General features: G+C 43.0%; 1 protein-coding gene across 1 annotated transcript; it reads left to right on the forward strand.

The window, feature by feature from the left end:
• The first annotated feature begins 10,370 nt into the window (after positions 1-10,370).
• On the forward strand, positions 10,371-20,883 carry LOC116820414 (2-epi-5-epi-valiolone synthase-like). The gene is made up of 5 exons (XM_032772868.1): positions 10,371-10,540; positions 15,367-16,000; positions 17,383-17,616; positions 18,385-18,637; positions 20,783-20,883. The coding sequence occupies exons 1-5, from the start codon at positions 10,371-10,373 to the stop codon at positions 20,881-20,883; spliced, it is 1,392 nt and encodes a 463-aa protein (XP_032628759.1).
• Positions 20,884-26,485: the final 5,602 nt, after the last annotated feature.

The raw sequence follows: 26,485 nt of genomic DNA on the forward strand, positions 1-26,485 counted from the left end.
GTTCATTCCCTCTGGGACACCTAGCATTGGCCACTGTCGGAAGACAGGATAGATGGGTTAGATGGACCTTTGGTCTGACCCACTATGGCCATTCTTATGTACTTACAAGTGAAGGCTTGATCCAGCAAAAACACAAGAATGTGAGTAAGATTAAATCTTTGCAAGATCAGACCTGTACAGCATCCACTGGGAGGCTTGAGTTACAGGCTCAGATGGACCCTGTCTACTATATGAAATAAAACAGGAATCTAAGGGTATTATCTAACTCCTAGTGAATCAGTTTTATGGTTACACAATGAAGCTGGATTGAAGGGGAAGGAGGGTGAAGTAGAAAGAGGTGAAGAGTTTGCAGGCTGGGCAAGTGAATAGAGGGGGGGGTCTGCGAAGTGCTAAGTGTAGCGGTCAAGGGGGAGATCTTGTCTTCAAGAGAAACAGGAAAATATTGTCAAATAAATGCCTATTAGTGATAATCTGGCATATCAAGCATTGGAACTTGCCTTATGATAGTTATGTTCTTAAGTTTTTGCAAGGTAAGGATCTACAGCTGGGAAGGAGAAAGAGGAGTGGATGGGGGGATCGTGAAAAGAGAAAAGCAATGTAATTAATTACACACCATCACTTAGGGAATCATTATTATTTGTGAGTAATTATGTTCAATATCTTTTTTATTTTCATGTGCATCATTTAAATTAGGGAATTTTAGCACAAAACTCTATTTTAAAGGGTAGTGCTTTGTTTAACACCTGATCTGTAGAGAGACTACCATCATCATGTGAGTATGCTGGCATGCACCGTATGCTACACACTTCCCAGACAAAGAAGGATTCCTGAAGGAGCTCAGAGTCTCAGAAGATACAGATGATAGGGGAAATGGGACAGACAAATAGGGATTTATTAGTCCACATGGCAGAAGTGGGAGCCGATATGTGCGTTGGTTGGGGACGATAAGGATGAACTCAGAGAGGTTGCACTATACATAGGGACCCACGCTGAAGAAACCAAAAAGATGATTGTGCACCAATCTAACAGATGCCAGGAGTAGTTTGGGTTTTGCAAAGAAAAAGCCAGGGATGACTTTGGCCACAGGGCCCATTTTTTCTGAACCCCAGAGGTATGAGGGGAGCAGAGATTGGGTACGGCAGTGGCTGGGTTTCCATGTATGATTCCAATTCCGGGGCCATCTCTATTTCACATGTCCCACACTCTTATTCCTTCCTTATAGTAACTAAGGCCATTTTATAACCACAATCCGGGCCAGATTTTCCCAATGGCTCCAAACAACCCTTCCCCCCCCTCCATTTAGTCACCAAAGTAAGGTCTGGATTAGCAGAATGGGTCAGCACATTTGGAGCTGAATCCGTTTGAAAATCTGGCCCTAAGTGCTACAATGGGATGAGCTGAGCACTTGACAATCTAAGCGCAGACATTTCAGGATGGTTTTGGCAGTCAGCCTCAATGATGCATCTCAGGCATTGGCAACGTCTCTCTGCAACATTCACCAGGTCTTATTTCATAAATGTACACCCACTGAGACACTTTCCCAAGTACCTGTGTTCACATAAACCACAAGAGCAAAACTCAAGTGGTTTCTTTGCATCAGCCAAAGTTTAAGAATAGAATCATAGACATAAAGGAGAAGCTGGATTCTACTGAGAATTTCTGAGCCAAATTTTGCAGTTGGAACCCATATATATTAAAAGTCCACAGTACCAAAGGGACCATGTGGTCTTTAAATGGCTGATTCTGTGCTTTTAGCAGAACTCAACAGCCAGAGGAAATGAGAGGTGGCTTGACAAAGGATCTGATCCAAACCTCTTTGAAAGCAATGAAGACCCGCATTGACTTCAGTGAACTTTGGATCAGATAGTGTTACATTCTCAGTCCCTGTGTACTTCAGCTGGGTCAAAACTCTGCAGACCCTTGCACTGAAACATTTCCAGATATTATGTATTTATTATGAGGCAACAGGTGACCGAGGAAAAGCAAGAGAAAACACAAGTTTGCAACAGCTTCTCTTTTACCTGTTGTCTTCCCTTGCAGTGTTAATGAAGGGCTGAGAACTCTTACATACTCATCTGCCTATGATAGGTATGTCCTGAAGTCAGGATAGCATGGCTAGTAATAAAGAAAATCATTTTCATAGATGAAAATGGAATGTCATATACAATGTTTTATGGTGAGAACCTGATCCAAAGCCCTGAGAAATCAATGGGAGTTTATTGACCTCAGTGGACTTTGAATCAAACAAGGATGGCTAAAAAGGAATGTTTTGTTTTTTTAATTGAATTTTCATTTTAATCAGACTTTATTTAAATATATTTTTTCTTTTTAAAAAATAAACCTATTTGAAAATAATGTCAACCGATATTAAGGCTTAGATTTACTACAGTAATCTACTAAAATCATTTAAATTTAAATAGAATAATAATGTTCAATCAGTAGATTTGCTGCCAAAGCTTTAAAGAAATTCAAACTACTGAACTGGTGAAAGTATCTGACTTGGCACCTGGAACCAGAGCTTGTTGAAGTGCTAAACCAGCTTCTGACAGAAGTAGCCTTTTCTGCAGGTGCAGATAGAATATTTCCTTTGTTTCTGTTTATTCAACCACTTCAGTTCCATGACTAGTTAATTCAAAATTGAGAAACCTATAACGAGTTGAAAAAACAGGAAAGTTCATTTTGCTCTTCCAATTTATGGATAAAAACTAGGTTTGAACGGATGAGATCTGGTAGTTCTAAAACCTTGAAAGAACTGCTGACCAGAAATAATCAGTTCAATTTATAACTACCATTCATACTTCCTTGGTTTAATATGTTTTAATAAAGCAGTTTTAAATACAAAACAGGCTTTAATAAAGTTATTTCCACCTAATGTGTCACTAACTAATAATTAAGTAAGAAATACAGCATTCACCATTTTCTAACATAAAAAAGGTAAAATTTAAGAATCTTAATAAGGTATGTTGCTTCAATAACTGTGAATTGATATAGTGTATACTCCTGGTTAGTAAAAAGAAAACTTGGAAACTATAAACTACAACAACCCAAACTCAAGTGGTATAATTACGCACTAAATGTCAATAATTCAAATAATAAAAAAATAAAACATTTTGAAAGATATCCTAGCTCAGGGCAATAAAGAAGAGAATTTGCTATTTGAAGAAAACAACTGGCTAAGAAAGACGTGTTTCCATAATACTGGAGAATGCACCTAAAAAAATAAGTGGCGGGGGGAGAATCACCAGCTGGAATCAATAGTCAGAAATGGAGGGTGATTTCAACAAAGCTATGACAATTTATACCAGCAAAGCTTCTGCCTGAAAGCACGTGTGCTTTTAAGAATAAAGATGATCCAGACTAGCAAACTAAGAATAGTTTATATCAAGCACTATATGAAGTGGAGAGAATCCACTGCTCTTTTAACTATGTTGTCAATAGTATTCTCCTAAATCTTTGTTAGCACTTCCTTGTATGGCAAGATCAGCTGGAGGATATGATTTACTGTCTGCCAAACATGTGACTTATTTCCCTATGAAGGAAAAAATGGATTGTGTCCATGTTTTAATTGAATCTAGAATGACTCCCAGAGAGGGAACCCCAAAGAGACCTGCTGAGGACAGTTTGCATTATTAAGAGTTCTGGGATATTCCCAGAACAGGAAACCCACAGATTCAGCTGCCATCCTAGTTTCTCCTGCTCTGCTTGCCACTCCAGACAAAAGACAACCACCTGTCCCCCAATAAATCATTAATGTGCATTCCCAGCACCAATACCTTCCCTCCCCAAACTGAAAAGGGAGAACCGACTGCTCCTGCATGGAACCCCAAACTCTGCAAAAAGCACAGCCTGATTGAAATCAGCAGCAAGAGGAGAGGTTTACCTGCAGGGCAGTGCATGATGCTCCAATTCAGCCAGATTCCAGTGGATGCTGCTGTCTCTGTGGCTGTGCAGTGCTCACCTTGGCAGTGTGCATCCCTTTCCACGTGAGGGGCAGGGCTGAGATGGGGAGCACGTGGGCAGAGGCAGCAGAGCCTGTGGTTGCTGCCGGTTATGGAATGATCGCCCCTGGCTTGGGCTGGGCTTCTTAACCCCAGCTGCACCAGGCAGCACCTGGGCTACTCCCACCCCCAGGCATTTCCGATAAATGCACTAGGGCTGGGGAGAGCTAACCGCCTCACACAAAAGGTAGTGGAGTTTTGGCATCTATTTATTTTATGTAAGTGGTTTGCTGGCAGCAGGGCCCCATGTCTGAGGTTTGGGAAGTTCTGGGACTGGGAGAGAAAATTCAGCAGTTACACAACCTTAGAGCTGCACAGTACAAAAGACTAGAGGTGCTCCAACCAAACGTCCCCCAGATTTCTGCCAGGGTTTATGTGCCCTGTCCCGAATCCTGCTGCATACCACCAGAACCTTTCAGTTGTGACCCCCACCTCTCCCCTGCCATTATCAACAGTTACGTGTCGCCTCTGCCCAGAGCCCCAAAGTCGGGACGAATTTGAAATCCCCATAGCCCACGCTACATTTCCTTAGGAGTGTCTAGCTTTACAATAAGGTGACCCAACAGAGCAGGGTGTCAGGGTGCCTATAGTTCTGAAACCATCTCTGACACAATGCCTGCTGAAACACCATTGCCTCATGCTGGTGATATTACCAGGTATCGGCCTGTGCGGAATTGCCCTGTTTTGAAGAAGGGGAATTGAGGAGCTGGCAGATCAGCTCTGATAGGCTAGTGGAATATTCAGACTTTCCATACCCAGATCAGATCTAGACCTTAGAAGCTGCATTGGTCGGGTTGGCCACATCAGCCCCCTCTCTGAATCAATCCATCCATCTATGCCCGCCTACTCTAGCGCATCAAACATAAGCTGCTGCTCTTTCCTTTCAAGGCCCGTCACAGTCAATCCTGGCCAGCCCTGTCATCTTTCATTTGTTATCAGGCTGTCGCTGCTCGCCTCCAATCACCAAGGTTGTCGGTCTCTCATTGCCCACCTGTTAAATTTCCAAACAGGCACCTTCATGCCTTCTCCCATTCCTCTCTACACCTTTGTAGGCTCCTTGTAAAGATCCACATATCCACCTTCATGCCTTCTCCCATTCCTCTCTACACCTTTGTAGGCTCCTTGTAAAGATCCACATATCCACCTTCAAATCCCTCCTGAGAACTTTCCTTTGCCCAGATGTCTGCAAAAGAATGGACAACACATAGGTCGCTGGTGTGTTGAGAACAGCCTATCTTGCTGACCAGTACTATCTTGCTGTTTACTTGTACTCCCCTGTCTGTCTGCAGCCATCTGTTGCCTTTTGTCTTATTCTTAGATGGTAATCACCTGGGGGCTGTGGCAACTTTTTTGTACAGCACCTAGCACCATAGGGTCCTGGTCCAGGACAGGAGCTCCCAGGTGCTACAGTAGTACAAGTGCTACAGTAGTAGGTGCTACAGTAGTACGCAGTGTGGTTTAAAAGATTGGCACAAGGCTACCCAGTGAGTCAGTGTCAGAGCTGAATTTAGACCCAACATCTCTAACTATTAGAATCTACTAATAGCCATGTAACATCCACTGCCCCTAAAGGCTTCCATTCTGCTGGCCCAGGCTGGTATAGTAGGTAATGTACCAAGTCAAGCAGTGCAAGGTCCTAGAGGTCATAACTAGCCCGACATTTGAGAGCTAGCTTGCCAACATTTGAAGTGAAACAGCAGATATATCCAGATCTCCCAGAAAAAAGCTGAAAAATATAAATAATAAAATGTGCAGAACAAATCATAAAAGGAAAAGCAACTAAAATAACTCTGACTTCAATCTCTTACTGCTATTAATCAAAACAGACAAGACTAAATAGATCAACCCCCTTAGATACCTCAGATTATCCCCATATGTCACTAAGTAAACTATGAGCCAAATTAGATCTTATAGCCCCTATGGAAACTCTTGCAGCCTGCATATGGATTGAGAGTTAAAAGTTTTAGGCAAGATTTTAGTATTGTTAGGACCACAGTTGGTGCTCTAACCATTCCACAAATCTTCTCTCCACAGGTTTGCTGGGTGACCGTAGGCATGTCATTTCTCCCCGTACTTCAGTTTCGCCATCTGTAAAACAGGGATAAATCTATTAACTTTCTTTGTAAAGCACTTTGAAATCTACTGATCAAAATTCCCATGAGAGCCGAGTCTTCTTCATTATTAATTATTATTAATAACGCTCTCCTTGAAGTCAAACTTACTTAAAAGACTCAATCCTAGGAAAATTCTGATTCTATTTTAATAGCCTTTTCCAAGCTAAGTTTGCTGGTCTACATTTCAGAAATGGTTTTCAATTTCATTTAGCCCTTCGCTGAGCTGTAAATATTCTTAGAGATGCTAAATAATTCTTATTTTTATGGCTACTTGAAAACTAATGTTCTTATAAGTCTGTGGTTTTAGTCATGTTTTTAATTTTCTTCATCTTTGTTTTCCAAGTTGCTATGCAACTCCCCTATCTTATACAGTAGCATTATTTTTTCCCCTCCAAAATAAAATTTCTTAGTAACACAGACAGCGTGTTCTGTTTTGTTAATTATTTGTCATTTCCCCATTTATTTTGTTCATTTCCTTAAGCGGTTTAATCCTTGGTCAGTATACGTTTACTTTGTCTAGGCTGTTCTAATGTTGTCTGTGCCCATGCTGTCTAAATGATTTTGTTTCTACTTGGAATTTGACTTGAAACATGGCTTTAGCTTAAAAGAGCTGGCTGAGGAGCTCGCTGGATCATTAATGTTGAATTTCAATATGTCTTGGAGCACTGGGGAAGTTCCAGAAGACTGGAAGAAAGCTAATGTGCCAATTTGTAAAAAGGGTAAATACAATGACCAGGGTAATTATAGGCCTGTCAGCCTGTCGTTGATCCTGAGCAAGATAATGGAGCAGCTGAAACACGATTTGATTAATAAAGAATTAAAGGAGGATAATGTAAGTAATTCAAATCAACATAGGTTTATGGAAAGTAGATCTTGTCAAACAAATCCGATTTTTTTTTTTATTAGTTTACAAGTTTGGTTGAAAAAGTTAATAGTACTAACATAATATACTTACACTTTCTGTAAGGCATTTGACTTGGTACAGCATGACATTTTGATTAAAAACCTGGAACAATATAAAATGAACATGGCATACTTTAAAGGATTAAAAACTGGCTAACTGATAGGTCTCAAAATGTAACTGTAAACAGGGAATCGTCATCGTTGGTCTGTTTCCAGTGGGGTCCCGGAGTGTTGGTCCTTGGCCTTAAGCTATTTGACACCTTTAGCAATGATTTGGAGAACACACAAAATGATAAAATTCACAGATAACGTGAAAAATCGCGGGAGTGATAAATAATGAAGAGGACAGGTCACTGATACAGAGTCATTTGGATCACTTGGTAAACTGGGAGCAAACAAACAATGCGTGTTTTTAAATGGCTAAATGGACATGTATACAACTAGGAACAAAGAATGTAGGCCATACTTATAGGAATGGGAAGCAGTGACTTTGAGAAAGATTTGGGAGTTGTGGTGAATAAGCAGGTGCTCCCAGTGTGACACTGTGGCAGAAGAGCTAATGCGAACCTGGGATACATAAACAGTGGAACCTCAAATAGGAGTGGAGAGATTGTTTTACCTTTGTCTTGGAACTGGAGCAATCACTGCTGGAATACTGTGCAAAGTTCTGGTGTCTACAATTCAAGAAGGGGGTTGAAACATTGAAGAAGGTTTAGAGAAAAGGCAAGAGAATAATTAGAGGAATTGAAAATATGCCTTATAGTGATAGACTCAAGGAGCTCAGTCCATTTAGCTAACAAACAAAAGGTTAAGGGGTGACTTGGTTATTGTCTATAAGTACCTACGAGGGGAACAAATATTTAATAATGGGCTCTTCAATCTAGCAGAGAAAGGTATAACACAATCCAATGGCTGGAAGCTGAAGCTAGACAAATTAAGACTGGAAATAAGGTGTAAGCAGTGAGAGTAATTAATTGGAACAATTTACCAAAGACAGTGGTGGATTCTCCATCATGGACAATTTTTAAATCAAGATGGGAAGTTTTTCTAAAAGATCTGCTCTAGGAATTCTTTCGGAGAAGGTCTATGACTTATGTTATACAGACTAGATGAGCACAATGATCCCTTCTGGCCTTTGGCTCTATGACCCTAGGGTGGTGATCAAAGGACGTAATTGGCAATAGGAAGGGAGACAGACTTTTCTGTGGGGGTTGTCAAAGACTGTGGAATTAACTTCCCCCCAGAACTAAGGACCATCACAAACTTTTTTGTCACTGTGGCTTGGTATACACTACGCTGTTAAACCGATTTTAACAGCGTTAAATCGATTTAACGCTGCACTCGTCCACACTACACTGCTCTCTATAGCGATTTAAAGGGCTCTTTAAATCGATTTCTTTACTCCTACAAAACGAGAGGAGTAATGCTAAAATCGATATTACTATATCGGAATAATGTTAGTGTGGACGGAAATCAACATTATTGGTCTCATTATTTTACAGTAGCTACCCACAGTGCACTGCTCCAGAAATCGATGCTAGCCTCGGACCATGGACGCACACCACCGAATTAATGTGCCTAGTGTGGATGCGCACAATCGACTTTATAATATCTGTTTTATAAAATCGGTTTAAGCTAATTCGAATTTATCCTGTAGTGTAGACGTAGCCTGTCTTCTCCAACTGCAAGGTGCATTTTTATTTCATCTTCTGTGATATAGACACATGGCAACAGGAAATTGATATTAAAACCAAAAAACAATACTACCCATCCCGTTCCCCCCACCCACACAGTGCCAAACCAAGACACTCTGCTTCACACACTTCTCCCTCTTGGGAGAGGATGGCAGAACAAACACAGGACAGATGTGTAGTCATGTTACTTAATGTACTACTGGAAGGTGTTCAGATTCTGTGGTGATGAGCATGATGCAAGACGCTATGAAGAATAGAAAAGAAAAAGAAGTCCTCAAAATATCTTGCAAATTCTGACATTATCATTTGCTCTTGTTAGAGCATTCTGCTAGTTACCTTTTATGTCCTGTTATGAACTCTAGCTCAACCATTAGTACTCATCACTGGAAATCTGATGAACAGGTTTAATAAGTAGAACATGGCATTGCTGTTTCCACCCCCATCTCCATTAAAAGCCATGTAGTTATAGAGGGCTGCTCCAGAACAGGAGAGAAGGCCACTCGACCGGCTCCCTGAAGTCACCAGAGGCTAGGAGGAGAGAGCAGGCTCACCAGTCAGCCCTGAACTGGAGACCCAATTTGAGTGTGTGGTGGAGGGGAGAAGATTCTCTTTTACGGAAGGTACAATATCCCTTTTTTAAAACTTGTTCAGCAGGACAACCTCCTTCTTTGCTAATTTGTTCACATCACCTCACACCGTTGGATCAAAACGCCACATCACAACCGTAAAAAGTTCAATGCAAGGAACTACGCAGAAGAAGCCATTTGCAGGGCACAAATTATAAACAATACAATATTCCTCGTATTTACATGCCAATGGATGGCACTTTTTATATACAACAGCTATCTACATGAAATCAGGTGCGGCTTTTGTTATACAGCATGCTGGCACAGCACCTAGGCGAAGGCTGAACCAAAACCTTGGCTCTGAATGCCCCGAGCTAGATGTGAACCCAAATCCTGTGGTTTGAGGCCATCGCTTATTTTGATATAATGTCACCAAAACAACAATGCTTTACAGTGTCTATGAAAAATTGGGATTGGCCCTGATCACATCTTGGATGATCTCACAATAACCACACAAAGGGCAACCGTGATTTGTTAGCATTAAAGGGTATTATTTTGATTGGAAACACAAGGGGACAGTGGAACACAGGAATGAGAACTCCCAGAAGGCCTACATAGCCTGCACAACTCTCTCCACCACTGCTGCTTGCCTCTTTGCCTCTTGCACACTGAGTGGGGCTAGCAGTTAGATAAATCAAAGGTCCTGCCCAACAAAGGAATTCTTGAAACGGCATTGATGTTTCATAGAAATTATTTGTCTTTCATAACATCCATTTCACTGCAGGGCTTCATGTGAGAAGCTAATTTATGGATTTGTATTGTATTTCCTAAGCATTATAAAACTAACCAATTATACAACGCTAGCTTGGGTCCTACATGTGTCTCTGAGTGAGTTGTACACCTCTAACTCGTGTCTTCAGATTAGATAATACTAGTTTTATAATTTCCTCCTCCCCCCCCCCCCCCCCACACACACAGTACTAACAGGTGAGTAGTAGACAGGACCTCCTCTTCCAAAATACGGTCTTTAAAAGTGACTGGAAAGCTCTCACTTAGGTGAGATCTCTCAAGATAGAGATTTCATCTGCTGGAAAGATGCCGGTTTCTGAAGAGGTCTTAGCCAAAAAAGCTGCAACAGTCATGCCTGAAAATCCCAGACAGACTGATTTTCAGCTGGTGCGGGTCAAGAGCACTTGGTGTCGGATCAAGAAAGGGGAAGCCATATGCAACTCCAAGGATAAGATAACCATCTCACAGGCTAAAATGTAAGTATAAAAGCTTGCGCTAGGGGTACTTGATAAAGTCTGATGACAAGCTTGCCACCAATCTGGTTTGGGTTAGTCTTATTAAATTATCTTTCAGATGGGGGAAATGTAGAGATATGTTAGGCTTGTGCAACTGAAAAATGTTATCTAATGTCGCTGTGATGAGTGTGACCAAAACTCACCAAAAAGCAGATTCCAAGTGAAGGCTCAAATGTATTTCTCAACCCATCTTTTTGTGTGACAGTACTGCCATGCAAATCATGTGTTCGTCATACACCTTGGCATAAATGGAGTGAGTTATCCCCCACTCTGATTTTTTTCATATTTTCGTGTATTTGTCAGATGAAGCTTTCTTAAAGTGTCTGAGGAGTATTTAGAGGAACATGGGGATTTTTCCAATTGGGTTCGTTCAGTGCATATTCAAAATCATTGTGTATAAAAGGCGGTGTATAACAGACATTTACGGATTCGGGTAATGAAATACATAGCTTGGAAAAACAAATACAAAGATACTAAAAATCACTGACATGATCAAAAAGAGAATGCAGCTGTCAAACTTTAGGGGAAGTGCTCTACCTATGGCAAGTTCAGAAAAGAGTCACAGATGTTTTCCCTTAAGGCCAAACACAGCTTTCTGCAGGAATGTCTCCCTCCTTAATTAACCTTGGATTGCAGAAGGATCCCCTTTCAACAGAATAGAGCCTCCTTTTACTATTAAATATTAATGGAATACTCACAAATGTGGGGCTTTTTTTGTTTTTTGCACATCAGAAGTTTTCCAATATTTGCAGTGTCTTTATGCTATTATCACTGGGTCTGATCTTTCTCCCAAGGAATTTGATAGGAGTTTTGCCATTGGCTTCAGCAGGAACAGGTAAATAAGGTGCTACTTCTGCAGCAGACACTGCGCGGGCAGATCTGGATTGAATTCAGTGGAGCTCTATCCACGCACAAACGTCTTTGTGCAGAGCTCATTTCAGGATAGAGTCCTTAGTCAATAACATAATTAATTGACTTAGGGCTCAGTCCGCAAAAAATTGCTCATGTAAAATATCCATTAGCAAATGGCAGGTTTGGGCTCTACGTCATATGCATTCTGCAATTCAGACCAGGCTGTCTTCTCACCTGCCCATCTGCCACGTGGCCAAAGTTACCTCTGACATCTAAAACAGATTCCTGTACTGTAATTAACATCCAAAACCACACCCTGTCTTTAGTGGCCAAAGTTTCAAAAATAAATGCACAGTAATAATCTTCTCTGAAATGTATTTATTTGATTGAGCTTATTTTATATTCATATAACTTTTTTACTATATTAGCTTAAACAAACGACAGAATAAGAGGCTCTGAGAAACATCAAAATCATGAGCACATTTTTCAAAAGTCCCTAAGTCACTTAGGACCAGACTTTTACTGGCGTTTATGTCCCTAAAGAGACAGATCGGTACCTAGTAGGAAAAGCAGGTAGCTACCCAGCGTCCATTGATTTCAGTGGAAGTTAGGCAGATTGCCAAAGGTATTTAGGCACCTACCTCCCATTGACTGCATTTGGAGGCAAGTGCCTAAATACATGATGATCATCTGGGTTTCGGTATTTTGGGTACATTTACACAGCAAAAAAAAATAAAAATAAAAAAGCACCTCCGGAAGTGAATGTCAGAGCTCAGGTCAGTTGACTCAGGCTCATGGGGCTCAGAGACCTACCCATCCCACCCCAACACACACAAGGTTTTAAAGCCTGGGCTCCAGCCTTAGCCCCACCATTTACACTGCTAGTTTTAGCCCCCTATCATGAGACCAGACCAGGTTAGTTGACCTGGGCTCTTGAGACTTGCTGCTCCAGGGTTTTTTTGCTGTGTAGACATACTCTTCGAAAATCCCACCGGGCATCTGTTTGCTTCCGTACATCTCTGAATAATACAAGTCACTGATTTTTCTCTTCAGGTGCCAAATCAAAAAATGTAGTTAGTTTCACATTTGGGGTTTTTTTTCGTTTTCTTGCTGAAATGACAAGATGAAGGGGGCGGGGGAAAGAAACTGTTTCTGATAAAAACACCTGAAACTAAACTAAACATAAAAGCCTAAAAAAGGTTTTTTTTCAGATTTTCGCTTCATTCCATTTCCAGGTTTTTTTCCAACGCAAAATGAAATTTTTAAGAAATGCATCGAGCTAAGTTTCTAAACCCAATGTCACTATGAAACGAGAAGTCAAATCATTTCATTTCGAAATGGTCAAAACTATTCTGACTTATTTGAAAATGAAAATGTCCTTTTTCTACCTGAGATTGGTCACTGAATTTGACCTGAATTCAATTTTTCCATCCCTAAAGGCCAAAGCTTTGACCTCTGTCCTGAAAAATCACCAAGTATAGGCTATGGCAGACTGACCTCTACTGGGAAAGCTCTGCTATTTCATCCCAGAAAGGCAAGTTCTATCTCAAAAGGGACAAGAAGCTCCACAGTAGATCTAAACTACTATTACAGAATACAGGATTGGGATTAGGGCCAGAATATGGACCTGAGATGCAGAAGTAAGAACGCTATTTCAGCTGCAGAATTGCTTAAACATAGAAGGACTTGACTGGATTAAAAACAAAGTATTCAGTTTTGGAGTTACCACAAGCTCTGAGAAAGCCCTGAGCAACTGTGTGTTGCCCCTAAGAGGATCCCTTCACAAACATTAGAAAGAAGGCCTGGTGTAGATCGCGATTTCATGGACTACACTGAAATCATGAAATTAGCCCAATATCATGATTCTTCCAACAGTGGGGAGGTGGAAGCGGGCATGCCTACCTCTGCATCCCCATCATTGGAAAAATCATGGTATTGAGCTCATTCAGCTGCTTGCAGTGGGTGGGCAGGTGGGGGGGAGGGGTGTGATGTGTCTTACCATATGGCACTGGCCATCTGGTTCAGCTCCAGGCTGGGCTACTATGCTGCTTCCGGTCTGGTGGGCTAGTGAGGAGAAGGGGGCAGGGCTGACAACGAGTGGCATTTAGGACCCTGGGCATGGACACAGCAGGAGCAGAGACCAGCATCCACTGCTTGGAGCACAAGCAGGAGGAAGAGGTGTGGTGAGAGATGGTGTGGGGAGAGATGAAGAAGCCCCTGTTCCAATTGGGGGATGGATTCCAGTCTCACCCCAATCTCACCACCAAGGTAGGGCCCCTCCCATACCTGCTCATGCTTTAAGTGGCAGGTCCTGGTCTCAGTTTCTTCAGCATCTCCCGTGGCTACTATATGGGGCCTTACGGTGACCAGGAACACCCAGTCGAAAAGGGACCCTGAGGTGGTGCTGACAGCTCTGTGGCCTTTCCCCCCTTACCCGATCTGGGTCCCCCACTCCCAGAGACACAGCCCTGCTCCCAGACTCTGGGAAGGGAGTGGATGGGCGAAGGGGCTGGCTTTCACACACCCACTACTAAAAATATTCCAGCGCCCCTGGGTGCCAGGAGAGGCAGGCAGCCTGACTTAATGCCCCTGCTGAACCACTGACCAGGAGCTGCCCAAGATAAGCCCATGCCCCAACCCCCCTATTCCAGCCCTGAGCCCCCTCCACAGCCGGATCCCCCTCCTGCACCCCAAATCCTTCATCCCCAGCCCAGAGCCCCCTCCCACACCCTGAACTCTTCATCTCCAGCCCCACCCCAGAGCCAGCATCCCCAGCCCAGAGCACTCACCCATCCTGCACCCAACCCCCCTGCCTCAACCCATAGCCCCCACCCCCAGCCTGGAGCCTCCCTCCTGCATCCCAAACCTCTCATCCCTAGCCCCACTCCAGAGTCCGCACCCCCAGCAGGAGCCCTCACCCCCTCTTGCACCCCAACTCCTTGCCCCAGTTCGGAGCCCCCTCCCGCACCCTGAACCCCTCATTTCTGGCCCCACCCCAGAGCTCGCACCCCAAGTAAGAGCCCTCACCCATCCTGCACCCCAACCCCCTCCCCAGACCAGTGCAAGTGAGTGAGGGTTGGATAGAGTGAGCCACCGAGGGAGGGGGAATGTCATGAGTGGGAGGCAGATCTTTGGGTAAGGGGCAGGGAAGGGGTGGTGCCTCTGGGCAGGGCCTCAGGGAAGGGCCAGGGTGTTCAGTTTTTTGCAGTTAGAAAGTTGGTAATCCTAGGTGGGTTAGAGCTCCTAATCATGGCGCATTGTCCCTGCCGCCCCAGTTTTCCGCCAGCTCACTAGACAGCTTTGCTAGGTCCCTCTGAAGAAACACCTCACAACCTTCCCTAGTCTTGACTAACATCAATAATTGTATCATCTGTAAGTTTTGTCTCAGCACTTCTCACTCCCCGCCCTTCTAAGTTCATTAAAAAAATGTATATGAAACATCAATCTTAATACAGAACCTTGGGTAACTCGTTGTTAAAATTTTGCCATGTTGGACATTGTTCTTTCTTTCATAGCCACATGTAATAGGTTTTCTTGAAAGTCTAAATAAAGTAGAGCACTCATCTCCATTATCTTATAGACAAATTAGTGAATTTCAGAGGAGCAATTTGCCTTTACAGAAGCCATACTAATTAGTCTTTGTTATATCATTATCCACCTACGTGTTTACGCATTTGATTTTTAATTATCACATCAGCCAATTTTCCTGGTGCAGAAGCAAGGCCAACTACTCTACAATTCCCAGAATCCCCCCATTGCCTATTTTAAATATCAGTACAATATTTGAAATCCTACTATTTTCTGGGGTAGTAGTAGACTCTAATGAGGAATTGTGTATTTCGAGCAGCAAGCTAGTGGCTTCATTTTTAAACTCTTTTTGACATAGAAGGTACCTAGTGTATTGATCTCACACCATGTTTTGTGATCCCTGACAGAGGCAAAAGTGTGTCAGATATTGGGATTTCCTGGACGATTGAAGCTCCTATCTCTTTCTGCTACAAAGTGGTGGAAACATGCAGTCTTCTGGATCCTGCCAACAGTACACTCCTTTTTGGGCACATTATAGATCCTCAGCAATTAGAGATAGCCATTAACAGAGAAAGAGAACAGAGGCGTTTTATTGTAATGGATCAGATTGTCGATGAATATTACGGCTCAAAAGTGAGAAAGTACTTTGAAGCCAATAATGTTCACTATAAAATCCTCTCCCTGCCCACCACTGAAGAAACCAAATCCATGGATCTGGTCCTCAGCATCTTGCAAGAAGTTCACAACTTCGGCATCGACAGGCGTAAAGAGCCCATTATAGCAATTGGAGGAGGGGTTTGCCTTGATATTGTAGGCCTTGCGGCGTCACTTTATAGAAGACGCACCCCTTATATTCGTGTCCCAACAACCCTCTTGGCATACGTTGATGCCAGTGTGGGAGCAAAGAATGGTGTAAATTTCCTTCAGTGCAAGAACAAGCTTGGAGGCTACACTCCTCCTGTAGCTACTTTTCTGGACAGATCCTTCATCCAAACTATTCCCCGTCGACACATCTCCAACGGTCTTGGTGAAATTTTGAAGGTACCATTTTTTGGAATACAGATGTACTTTTGCTATATTAATTATTAATAAAAAGTTGAAACTATGTGTGAGCTTAAAGCTTTGTGCAAGATGTTTTATACATCCAAATGGTGGGCTTTTCAAGGCCACCTAGAGAAGCTGGACAACCAAATCTCATTTATTAATCATGCCCACCCATATAGTTTATAGTTGTTTGGCTTCTAAGAATCTAAGAGAGTTCCTAGCCCAGCTTCTAGGGACCCCAGGTAATTTTTTAAGATACACACAACATACAAAAAAGCCAGATGTCAACTATAGAGCAAACAGATGGAAGAAAACTCCTTCATAATGGACCTGATCCAAAACGTATTCAAATCTATGGGAGTCTATTTATTTCTATGTTCTCCATCCAATAAGAGTAAAGATAAACTTTAGTTTTTTCAGAGTGGGGGAAGAACAGGGAAGTTATGGTAGTTAAATTTTTAGCCGAAGACATGTTCTACAAGGCCATTTATACATACTTCAAATGTTCTAAGTGTATGTTGAGTTTGGTTGACCAATGGTATTGTCAATCTTTCTGGGCCAAATTTTGCTCTCATTGTAAATCTATAGTTATTCCCTTAAATTTACATATGCAAACAGCTTTGAGATCTATCGATGTCATGTGGTGCAAAGTAGGATTAGTGTGTCAATTTAAGAACTATTTAAATGTATTTAAAATGCATCCATCCTGAAGCCATGCATGCAATATTAGTAAAACCTAAGCAATTTGAATGGCTGCCCACAAAACTAAAAACCCTTTCAAACCCCCCAGGCCCGCAATATCACCCCACACTCCCATTCACTCAATTCTCTTTAAAAACAGTCCGGGGGGGGCGGGTGAGGGTGGAAGCCTGGATTATCCTGGTGAGGTCCAGCACCTCATTAAAATGGCCTTCACCTGCTTGCCAGGCACAGATGCAAAAGCCCGTTACAAACTATCTGTACCTGGAGAGCCAGGAGCAACCAGTAATCCAACATTTATTGGAATTCATTCACTAGGATAATACAGCACTAGTTGCATGTATTTCAATCTGTACTTTTCCTACAAAAGCAGCAGACAATCCTGTGGCACCTTATAGACTAACAGACGTTTTGGAGCATGAGCTTTCGTGGGTGAATACCCACTTAGTCAGATGCATGTAGTGGAAATTTACACTACATGCATCTGACGAAGTGGGTATTCACCCACGAAAGCTCATGCTCCAAAACGTCTGTTAGTCTACAAGGTGCCACAGGATTGTGTACTGCTTTTACAGATCCAGACTAACACGGCTACCCCTCTGATACTTTTCCTACAGTGTATTATTAGCTTATATAAAAATTCACCTTTTTAAAGTACTTCTTTCCATTCTTTATTCAAGATGGCGCTCATGAAACACAAAGTGCTCTTTGATCTACTCAAGAGCCATGGAAAATATATGCTGGACACAAAGTTCCAGTCTCAGAACGGCTTGGTCAATCATGGTGATGCTGCACTGAAGACAACCAGACTTGCCATAGAAACAATGCTGGAAGAGCTTGCACCCAACCTCTGGGAGGATGACCTGGACAGATTGGTTGATTTTGGTCACCTTATAAGCCCAGAACTTGAAATGGTAAGTCACAAATTTTATTTTGCAATGTCCTCTTCGAAAAAAGCAACACGTTTTTAATCATAGTAAAAATGTTCTTGGAAGGTTTTGTTTTGTATTATACTTGTGAGACAGCATTGCCCAGTTGATAGTGCACTGGCCTGGGATGCAGGAAACTTGGGGTCTAGCCAAGCTCTATCTGATGTATAATAGTGGGCAAGTCATGTCCCGTCTGTGTGCGCCTCAGTTTCCCCTCCCCACTTTATCTATGTTATGTATTTTCATTGTTAGAAATTTGGAGCCAGTGATTGTCTCATTTGTACAGAGGCACAAAGGAGCACGTACATCTAGGCAGTCGTGTAATATAAATAGCAGCAATAATCTCAGCTATAACAATCCAAATATTGCATGGTTTTAAGATTCCAGACCTTACTGCTGCGGTAAACTACCGTTCAGAAGTGGGGCCTGGGGATGAACAGACTCAGTCCCTATGAAAAGGTTAAAGTGAGATGTTTGCCACTCGGTAATCTTCCCTCCCTCTCATTCAAAGTTCATCCCTTGCCTTCAATAGGAGCAAAATCAAACTCTCTGTGGGGGATTTTATGTACCATTAATCATGTAGAAAAGATTTTCCCCACTCCCCAGAAATAGAAAGGATGCTGAGATTCAGCAAATCTCTAGTTCTGCTACTGAGAGTCACATACTAATTTTCATCTACAAAGTCAGATTAATTAAGAAAACCCGGACTAGTTACTGTAAGGGGGGAAAAAGCTAATTTTACTTTCATTTCAGAAAGTTTTGCCATCACTGATGCATGGAGAAGCAGTAAACATAGACATGGCATTCATGACTTACGTGGCCTATGAAAGGGGGTTTTTAACTATAGAGGAAAAAACTGACATTATTCAGTGCATGAAGGGTTTGGAGCTCCCGGTGTGGCACGAAGACTGCAACTGGTATCTAATAAAGAAGGCCTTGGTGGAAAGGTTGAAACACTGTGGAGGCCAGATGAGAATGCCTCTCCCAACTGGACTTGGAATGGCAGGTACTGCAACAGACATTAACCAAGGGAAAGGTGGGATTTTCACACCCATTCACATATACAAGAGCAACTCCCTGACACACTCGCTAATGGCCAGATTTTCAAAGATGTTTGGATGTAGATGGCTGCTTAGTGCGATTTTCAAAAATGCCTAGGCACCTAACACTCATTGTGCCCAGGCACTTTTGGAAATTCCACTAGGCACTTATCTATATCTTTAGGCACCATATCACCGTTTAAAATCTGGATCAAATACCTGTTGAATTCAATGGGTGTTTTTCCATTGACTTCAAGGAGCTTTGGATCAGGTTATCACAGCACAGTCTTTGGGGATATTATTTACTTTTCTCTTGGAACTTTGTCAACTTTTTTTGTTTTTACTTGTCCTGGCAACATTCAAAGAAAAAAAAATCCTTTTTACACCACCACTAAGGAACATAATATAACATGCCTGCCCTGCAGTTTGCAGTTATATATATCGGCCTTTAATTGACCTTTTCATCTTATTATACCTGGACGGAGAGGGAATTCAGCTCCTGCATCTGACCACCAGAACTTAATTAAAGACTGAGCTCTAATAAATTGCCTTAGGACTGGCCAATTTACTTTGTAAACATATTATAAACCATACCAGGTATTATGTCAGAACAATCCAAATACCGCGCTATATTTGTTTAAACAACAACAAAAGTAGTAACAGTATACGCTCTTTTGTTGTGCTTGAAAACATTTTGAAGTAACTCTTGGAAAAAGGCAGCTGGATGATGCAATTAATATACATAGAACTAAATAGCATACATCCTCAGTGATACTAATGGCTGCCCAGGGTGACGATACAAATATAAATAGAAAGAAAATTCAGAATAAAAAGCAGCACCGAGGATCAGCTTGTGATACATCAATCTACAGCTAGTCTGTAATAATTCCATCTGGTTGAATCTCTGTGGGCTACATTCACAAAAGATTTAGGCACCATTCCTGCTCTGGGGGCAGCATGTTGGGAATGTGTAGCTAAACACCACAGGGAGGCTGCATCCACACTGCAGGGTGTAGTTCCATGTGTCGGTGAAAAGTTCTCATAGAGGGGAGGCAGTGGGGAAAGGCGCTGGCAGCTCCCTGCAGCAAGGAAAGGCTCCAGCAGAGCCCTTCCTTGCTGCAGGAAAAGACTCTGGCAGAGGGGCAGTAGTGGGATGCTACACTGCTAAAAATAGCAGCGTGGACAAGTGCGGGGACAGTGGCGTCTTAGGACACCTGGCTGGGGCTGGAGGGAGGCACCTATCTTTACCTAGGATTCTCAGCTATGAACACTCCGTTGGAGTAGGTGCCTGTGTCAGGTCAGCCCTTTCTCGTGAAAAGCCACAGAGAAAGAGCCCCCCCCAACCTGCCCCAACAACCCCACTATAGCCAATAACCCAGGTACTCTCAGGAAATTGGAAGAGCCAGGTTCATGTCCCTGCTCCAATGAATGTTTAATTATTTATACAAAGCAGAACAGCTTCTAAAGAAGAGATGGAGAGTGGAGCCTACCCCACAATATCCAATAGCCTGGTGGGTTAGGGCACTCACCTGGCATAGAGGGAGACCTAGGTTCAAGACCCTTCTCCAAATCAGGGGTTCAAGTCCGGGTCTCCCCCATCCCAAGTGGGCTCCTGGCTACTCTGGGATGGATCGACACAGGCAGCCTGGAAAATCCCCACCCTGTTGGCCCCCCAGCTGGCTCTCGTAAGGATTAAACATGCTCAAAGCACATTCGCAGGATCAGAACCTGCTGGGGAGTTAGGCAGAGGAATGCCTTGTATGACAATCCCACAGGGGTTAGGCATGAGTGAGGCGTCAGAGCAGTTCCTTAGCTGGGGGGGCTGCGTCAGGATTTAGGCAGTTTTGTGCTGTGCATGTCTACCAGCAGAAACTCAGGGAACTAGAAGGAAAGAGTTAGGCAGCCCCTAACCAGTGATTTTGTGAACATCAGTGGTGCCTAAATGTTAGACTTGGTGCCCGACTCTATCTTTAGGTGATTAAGTCCCTTTGTGAATCTAGCCCTGTGAATAAGTCTTTGTAAAGCTACTCAGGAGAGTTTGCCTCACTTTCTGTGAGTGAATTTGACATCCAGAGAAGCTTCTTCTACTAACTAAAAATCTTATCTTGCAGAAATATTCAATGATATCAGCGAAGACACTCTGGAAAGAGCATACAAACTTTGGGCCAGCGAATGTAAGACAGCAATGGAAGAGGACTTTCCAATTCACTGAAGGCTGTAGAATCAGATAGAAGCAAAACTGCCCTTTGGATGGCATCGTGCAAAGCTGTAGTGTAGTGATCAGGGCTAGATTTCAGATGATCTTATGAAACTCAGCACAAAACTTTGGGTTTGGTTTTTTTTAGGCATCTGATTGGTTATGCCTATTACATTTGTACAATTTGTAATAGAAGCTCTAGGGGCCACATTTGGATCATACAGCTCCCAGCGCCTGGATAGCCCAAAAGAAATAATTAACATCAGTCCCTGGAATTATCATCTCATGCATGTAGCATAATATATTCTGAGCACAACACTGCTCCCATAGAAGTAAATGACAGATCTTCCATTCCCTTTCCTTTATTCCACACACTAGTACAGATTGTGGGGCGTTCTAAAATAGAGCATGCAGAGGGATCACTCTCCATTGTCTGCCAATGGATCTGGAGTCAATAGAAGTGTTTCCCGAGTTAAGATGGCAGTATTAGGTCTTTAAGGGATATAAAAGGAGTTGAGTTTGATGATATAGCAACTAAACACATTTCCTATTTATAACATACTCTTTATAGTATAAGATTGCACTACTTACTTTTGCAAAAAAGAAAAATAACTTTTCTATTGTATCGTAAATTTCTTTTATCAGAAAACAATGTGCTATGTAAAATAGCTAAAGAAAAGTAAAATGCTTATGATACATCATGCAGCACTGATAGCATTTTTAAGCTACTTTCCATTTTAAATGTTTGAGGCAAAAATACATATTGGCTTTTACCCTGATCATGTACAGAGCCACATATTTTGAACACAGTAACGATTATATAGTGTCAGGTTACAAAATCTCTTTGTTTCATTGAGTAACAGGCAACACTATAGTCTAAGTAGCTGTGGAAGTCTTGTGACTTGGACTTTTGAAACTACACTGAACAAAAGTATGGTAGTGAGCAAGCCTGAACTGGCAGCAGTCTGGCCTCAAAAAACGATCCGTCATCACTTCTTACTTCTAGGATTCTGATGAATTACATTTACCTTAACTAGCTAGAAGTATGTACTTAAAATTATATATCAATAAAACACACTTGGTCAAATTCCACTGTGAAGTAGATAGTGATGTAAGTTACACATTGGGTTTCAGTTGGCCAAAAAAAATGGGTGTTGATGGTTTACCTGTGTAACCTGAACAAGTCCAGAATTCCTTGGATGTGCCAAATAAGTGCAATTTGTTTCATCTTCATATTGTGTAAAGACAAGTCTGTGTGGTGTATGCAGAAGCAGCTCCCACTGAAATCAAGGGGAGCTACTTTATGCTTACTTACCCCAGGGATGAATTTGGCTCATTCAAGCTCATAAAATGTTCACATTCAAGGCAACTACAATCACTGAAGAATAACCACTAGAAACAGGAAAAACAAACGAGATTAATATCCCCAAATAGAACGATCATATCTCAGTCACAGAAAATGTTATGTATCACATGAAGAATGTAAAGGGCCATGGGCCTTTTGGTTGGAGGTGGATGCAAGGGAAATGCACTCGACATCCTTTTTTATTTACCGAGGTTTGAATCAATCAGTTTAGATGCTACTAGTGTTTGCTGGTGTGTTGGTTTCTCACTGTTTACTGAAGTAATAAAAGCCATTAAACCATACAGTTTGTAAAGAAAAACTCTGTGTGTGCGTGTGCGCGCGCGTCAGTGAGAAAGATAGTGTGTATGTGTATGTGTATGTGAGAGTGAGATGGAATCGACAAATGATACCTCTCCAATACTTCCATTCTACCCAAGGAGTCTTTAGCCACCCTAACATCACCCTTTGAAATGCCTCCTTTGCATTACCTTCTTCCCCTGCCTAGTCTTACTTCAGCTTTTGCTTTTCTGCTCCTTGGTTTTTGTTTGTGGGAGGGATGCAGAGAGGTCTGACCCAGCAGAGTTCCCTCAGACCCTTGACACTTGAAGCGTTGATACCTAAAACAACACTGCCCCCTATTGAAAGCCCAGTCCACCAGGTTCTCCTCTGGCTTCTGACCTGAGGCTGCTCTGGAAAGAAGCAATCCTCGAGCCACGGGAAGGTGCTTCTCACAAAGGATGCCAGCATTAACAAGACAAAACAATACTCCAGTTATTGCCCAGGCTCTTCTATTTCATGACACAATTTTTGCCCTACCATGTTTGATATTCACATCCATTCCACCTCTGCTGATTCTGCACGTAGCAGAGAAACCAAATCAACAAGGCTCCCTTGGTATAGCAGTTTGTGTTTCACTTGAATGAGATAGGAACCTAGAAGTGTCGCCTGGCCTCTCCTTGTTTTATTTGTATCGTAGTAGCACCTAGGAGCCCCACTTAAAGAACAGGACCACTTTGTGCTAGGCACTATACAAACACTGAACATAGAGGGCTAAGGTTCCTGCATTTTTACAGTCTGTCTGTATGCTATTGCTGCAACCTGGTCAAGACACAGAAGGCACTGGAGGACACTGGTACTCAGAGCTGCCTCTCTTTTCTTAGTAACTACGTTAAGCGAGCAATCAGCTGGTCCCCCCTAGGACACGCCAGAATTGTGAATAATCAGGAAGTTAGTCCATCTGGGGCCACTCTGTTAAGATGGAACAGGGGAAATCTATGGTTGCCCCTTTTAGACCCGAGCAGCAAGTCAAATTTCAGGGCCCTAAAGGGGTTCCAGGTGGAAGTAAAAATTGATGCAATCTGGTATTCTCTGGGACGCAGTCTTGTTGATTTACAGGGAACATACAAAGTCCTGCTTCTCTGAACACAGGAGGAACCAAAAACAAAAGAAGTTGGTTTTTTTGTTTTGTTTTGTTTTGAAGTTTACAGCCCCAAGCTGCTTTAGCCAACAGACCCCAAAGCTGTGTCTCTAGCTTACCCAGCTACTGCCTGGCTTTCTCGCTTTTTGCCTCCCCCTGGTCCCTTGTCTGTTCTCTGTTTGTGTGTTCTCCCACATGCCTAGTCTCACTACTTAATGCATACCCCTATACCATGCCCACATGGTGCTGGTTTATGGACAGACTCTGGCTTTGTTTTAGGTGCAGGCCCTTGGCTGTCTCTTACCATGATGTTAAATAAAGGGTATGTACATACAAAAGTTTGAATGAGGATTTAACTCACCCTATACCAAGGACTCACTCATCTCTTAACGCTACCAATGGTATTAGTTGTTCCTCTGAGACATTTAGAAAAGCAGGGAATGTTCCCTGTAACCACTAAAGAGCCCAAATGATCCAGAGAACATTCAGAGAAGGAAATGTGGTGTTTTCTGTGCTCCAGGAGCAGCCCCTCTTGTCAAACTGGCAGGGCTGAATTTTTGCAGAGGATCTGACCTTCCCAGGGACCTACCATGTCAAGGACTTTCAACTTGTCCCTATAATGGAGAGTTCATTCTGTTTCTCCGTGCAACACTATGTATATGGAACTATGGCATGTACAGCACAAGGTGTTCTGTGGTCAGAGAAAGCCTCTCCACAGGCAGTGTGGATGAACGTGGTGGCTGACCTTTTCCATACACGTTGCTGCAGTCCTCTCTGGCCTGCTTGTGACCTAGCAGCAAGTCAGCTGTCTGCATTCTTTCAAGTTGCTAATTCATTTGGATAGCACAAAGATGCTCATAAAGCACATACAGTGCAAAAAATCAAAGATACTTTAACAATTAGATCTTTCTCTGGTTCCTCAACAGAAAACAGTTGAGAAACACATCCAAATGGCAACCTTTTCCCACAGGAAAGGAGTTCTCTATACCTCTAATTAGACAAATATTGTGAGAGACAAAGGTGTCATGTGAACACTGATTAAACACAATTCTTAGGCTAGATCACAAAAAAATGTATGTCAGTTACATAAACACAGGAACTAATGGTGTAGCAATGAATCTTCAGACTTCAGGCTGCGGAATAAATAGATGTCTATGCTTGAATGTCCACTTTCATAATGGCTGAGAGGCAGTAAGCCCACTTCCATTTAAGCTAGAAGAATGAATAGCAGTGACTTTGCTGGGAGTTTGGACTGAGCCCCGAAATACTAACACATCCAGGGGCAGAGTCAAGGTTGTTTGCGTACTGAATACTGAAAATGTTTCTGTTTCATGGTCTCTGTGTCCACACTGAGTACTAAAATTGGCACTGAAAATCTGTAAAAAAAAATTTCTGGAACATGTGACTGACAGATTAGAAAATACTTGTTGTGATACAGTATGGTCAGAGGGCAGTATAAGAGTGTTAGCAGGGGGCCTTATTCCCTGCCAAGGGAGGAAGGTTTGCTTTAGATTAACTAGAACAGCTGTGGCCAATTAGAGCACCTGACTCCAGTTAGAGCACCTGACTCCACAATTTGCCACACGTGGTGTCAGGGGTGGGATCTGCGCGCTGGGGACATAGTCCAGGGGGAGACATAACCCTCCCACCCTTAAGATGGACGACGTGGTCAAGGCCCTTATACATGCCACCGCGGCCCAGCAGGAGGCTACCAGGGTCCAGGCAACCGCCCAACAAGAGGCGACTAGATTGCAGCAAGAGACTAATCAGCTGCTGCTGAGTCAGGCTGCTCAGGACCGAGCCCTGCTGAGAGACCTAATAAGCCAGATGAAGACCCTTATGGAACAGAATCACCACGGGGAAGGGACCCGGACCATACGGGCTAGCCATTACTTACAAAAAATGACCAGGGAGGATGATGTGGAAGCATACCTCCTGTTTTGAGAGAACAGCCCTGCGGGAGGCCTGGCCCCGAGAACAATGGTCTGGTATCCTTGCCCCATTCCTATGTGGGGAAGCCCAGAAGGTCTATTACGATATGTCTGCAGAAGCTGCAGCAAACTATTCCCAGCTAAAGGCAGAGATCCTGGCCAGGTTCGGAGTGACAACGGCACTACGAGCCCAGAGGTTCCATGAATGGCGATATATGGAGGACAAGACACCCCGAACGCAGTTGTTTGACTTGATCCACCTGACCCGGAAATGGCTGCGCCCTGAAGCCCATAGCTCTGAGGAGATGATGGAGGTACTAATTGGACCGGTATATGCGGGGGTTACCACCACTCAGGACTTGGGTGGGTCAGAATGACCCCTCTACCTATGATGATGAGTTGGTCTCCCTCGTGGAAACAACAACTGGCAGCCCGCGAACTGTTCCAGACTCCAAGCGGGGAGACACGGCAACCCAGGAAGACAACCCCAAACCCAAGGCCCCGGACTGTCGAGAACTCTAGAAAAACTATAACCGGGAGGAACGACAGTGAGGAATGGCTCGAGGCCAGAAAGGGACCTGGGGGTTTGGGAAGAGTGGTGGGGGGCCGGCCAACTAGCCCCAGGCAGGGGGTGATAACCGGAATGAGGGGACGGTGTTATGAATGTGGGGAATTGGGGCATATAGCAGCCCAATGTCCCAACAAGGAGGTGCCTATGCAGTGTAATCTGGGGAGTTATGGGGAGCAATGTGGCCTGATCAACCTGGTAGGGGTTACATTGACCTCTCACATGGATTTACCAGACCAGTAAAAATGAATGGTATAAAAACCATAGCATTAATAGATTCGGGGAGTGCTGTCACGTTGGTCTCGGGAAAGTTGGTGGGAACAGACCAACTAACTCGGGCCAAAAGCACAGGGGTA

Source organism: Chelonoidis abingdonii, chromosome 17 (assembly GCF_003597395.2).
Source record: "Chelonoidis abingdonii isolate Lonesome George chromosome 17, CheloAbing_2.0, whole genome shotgun sequence".
NCBI lineage: Eukaryota > Metazoa > Chordata > Testudines > Testudinidae > Chelonoidis > Chelonoidis abingdonii.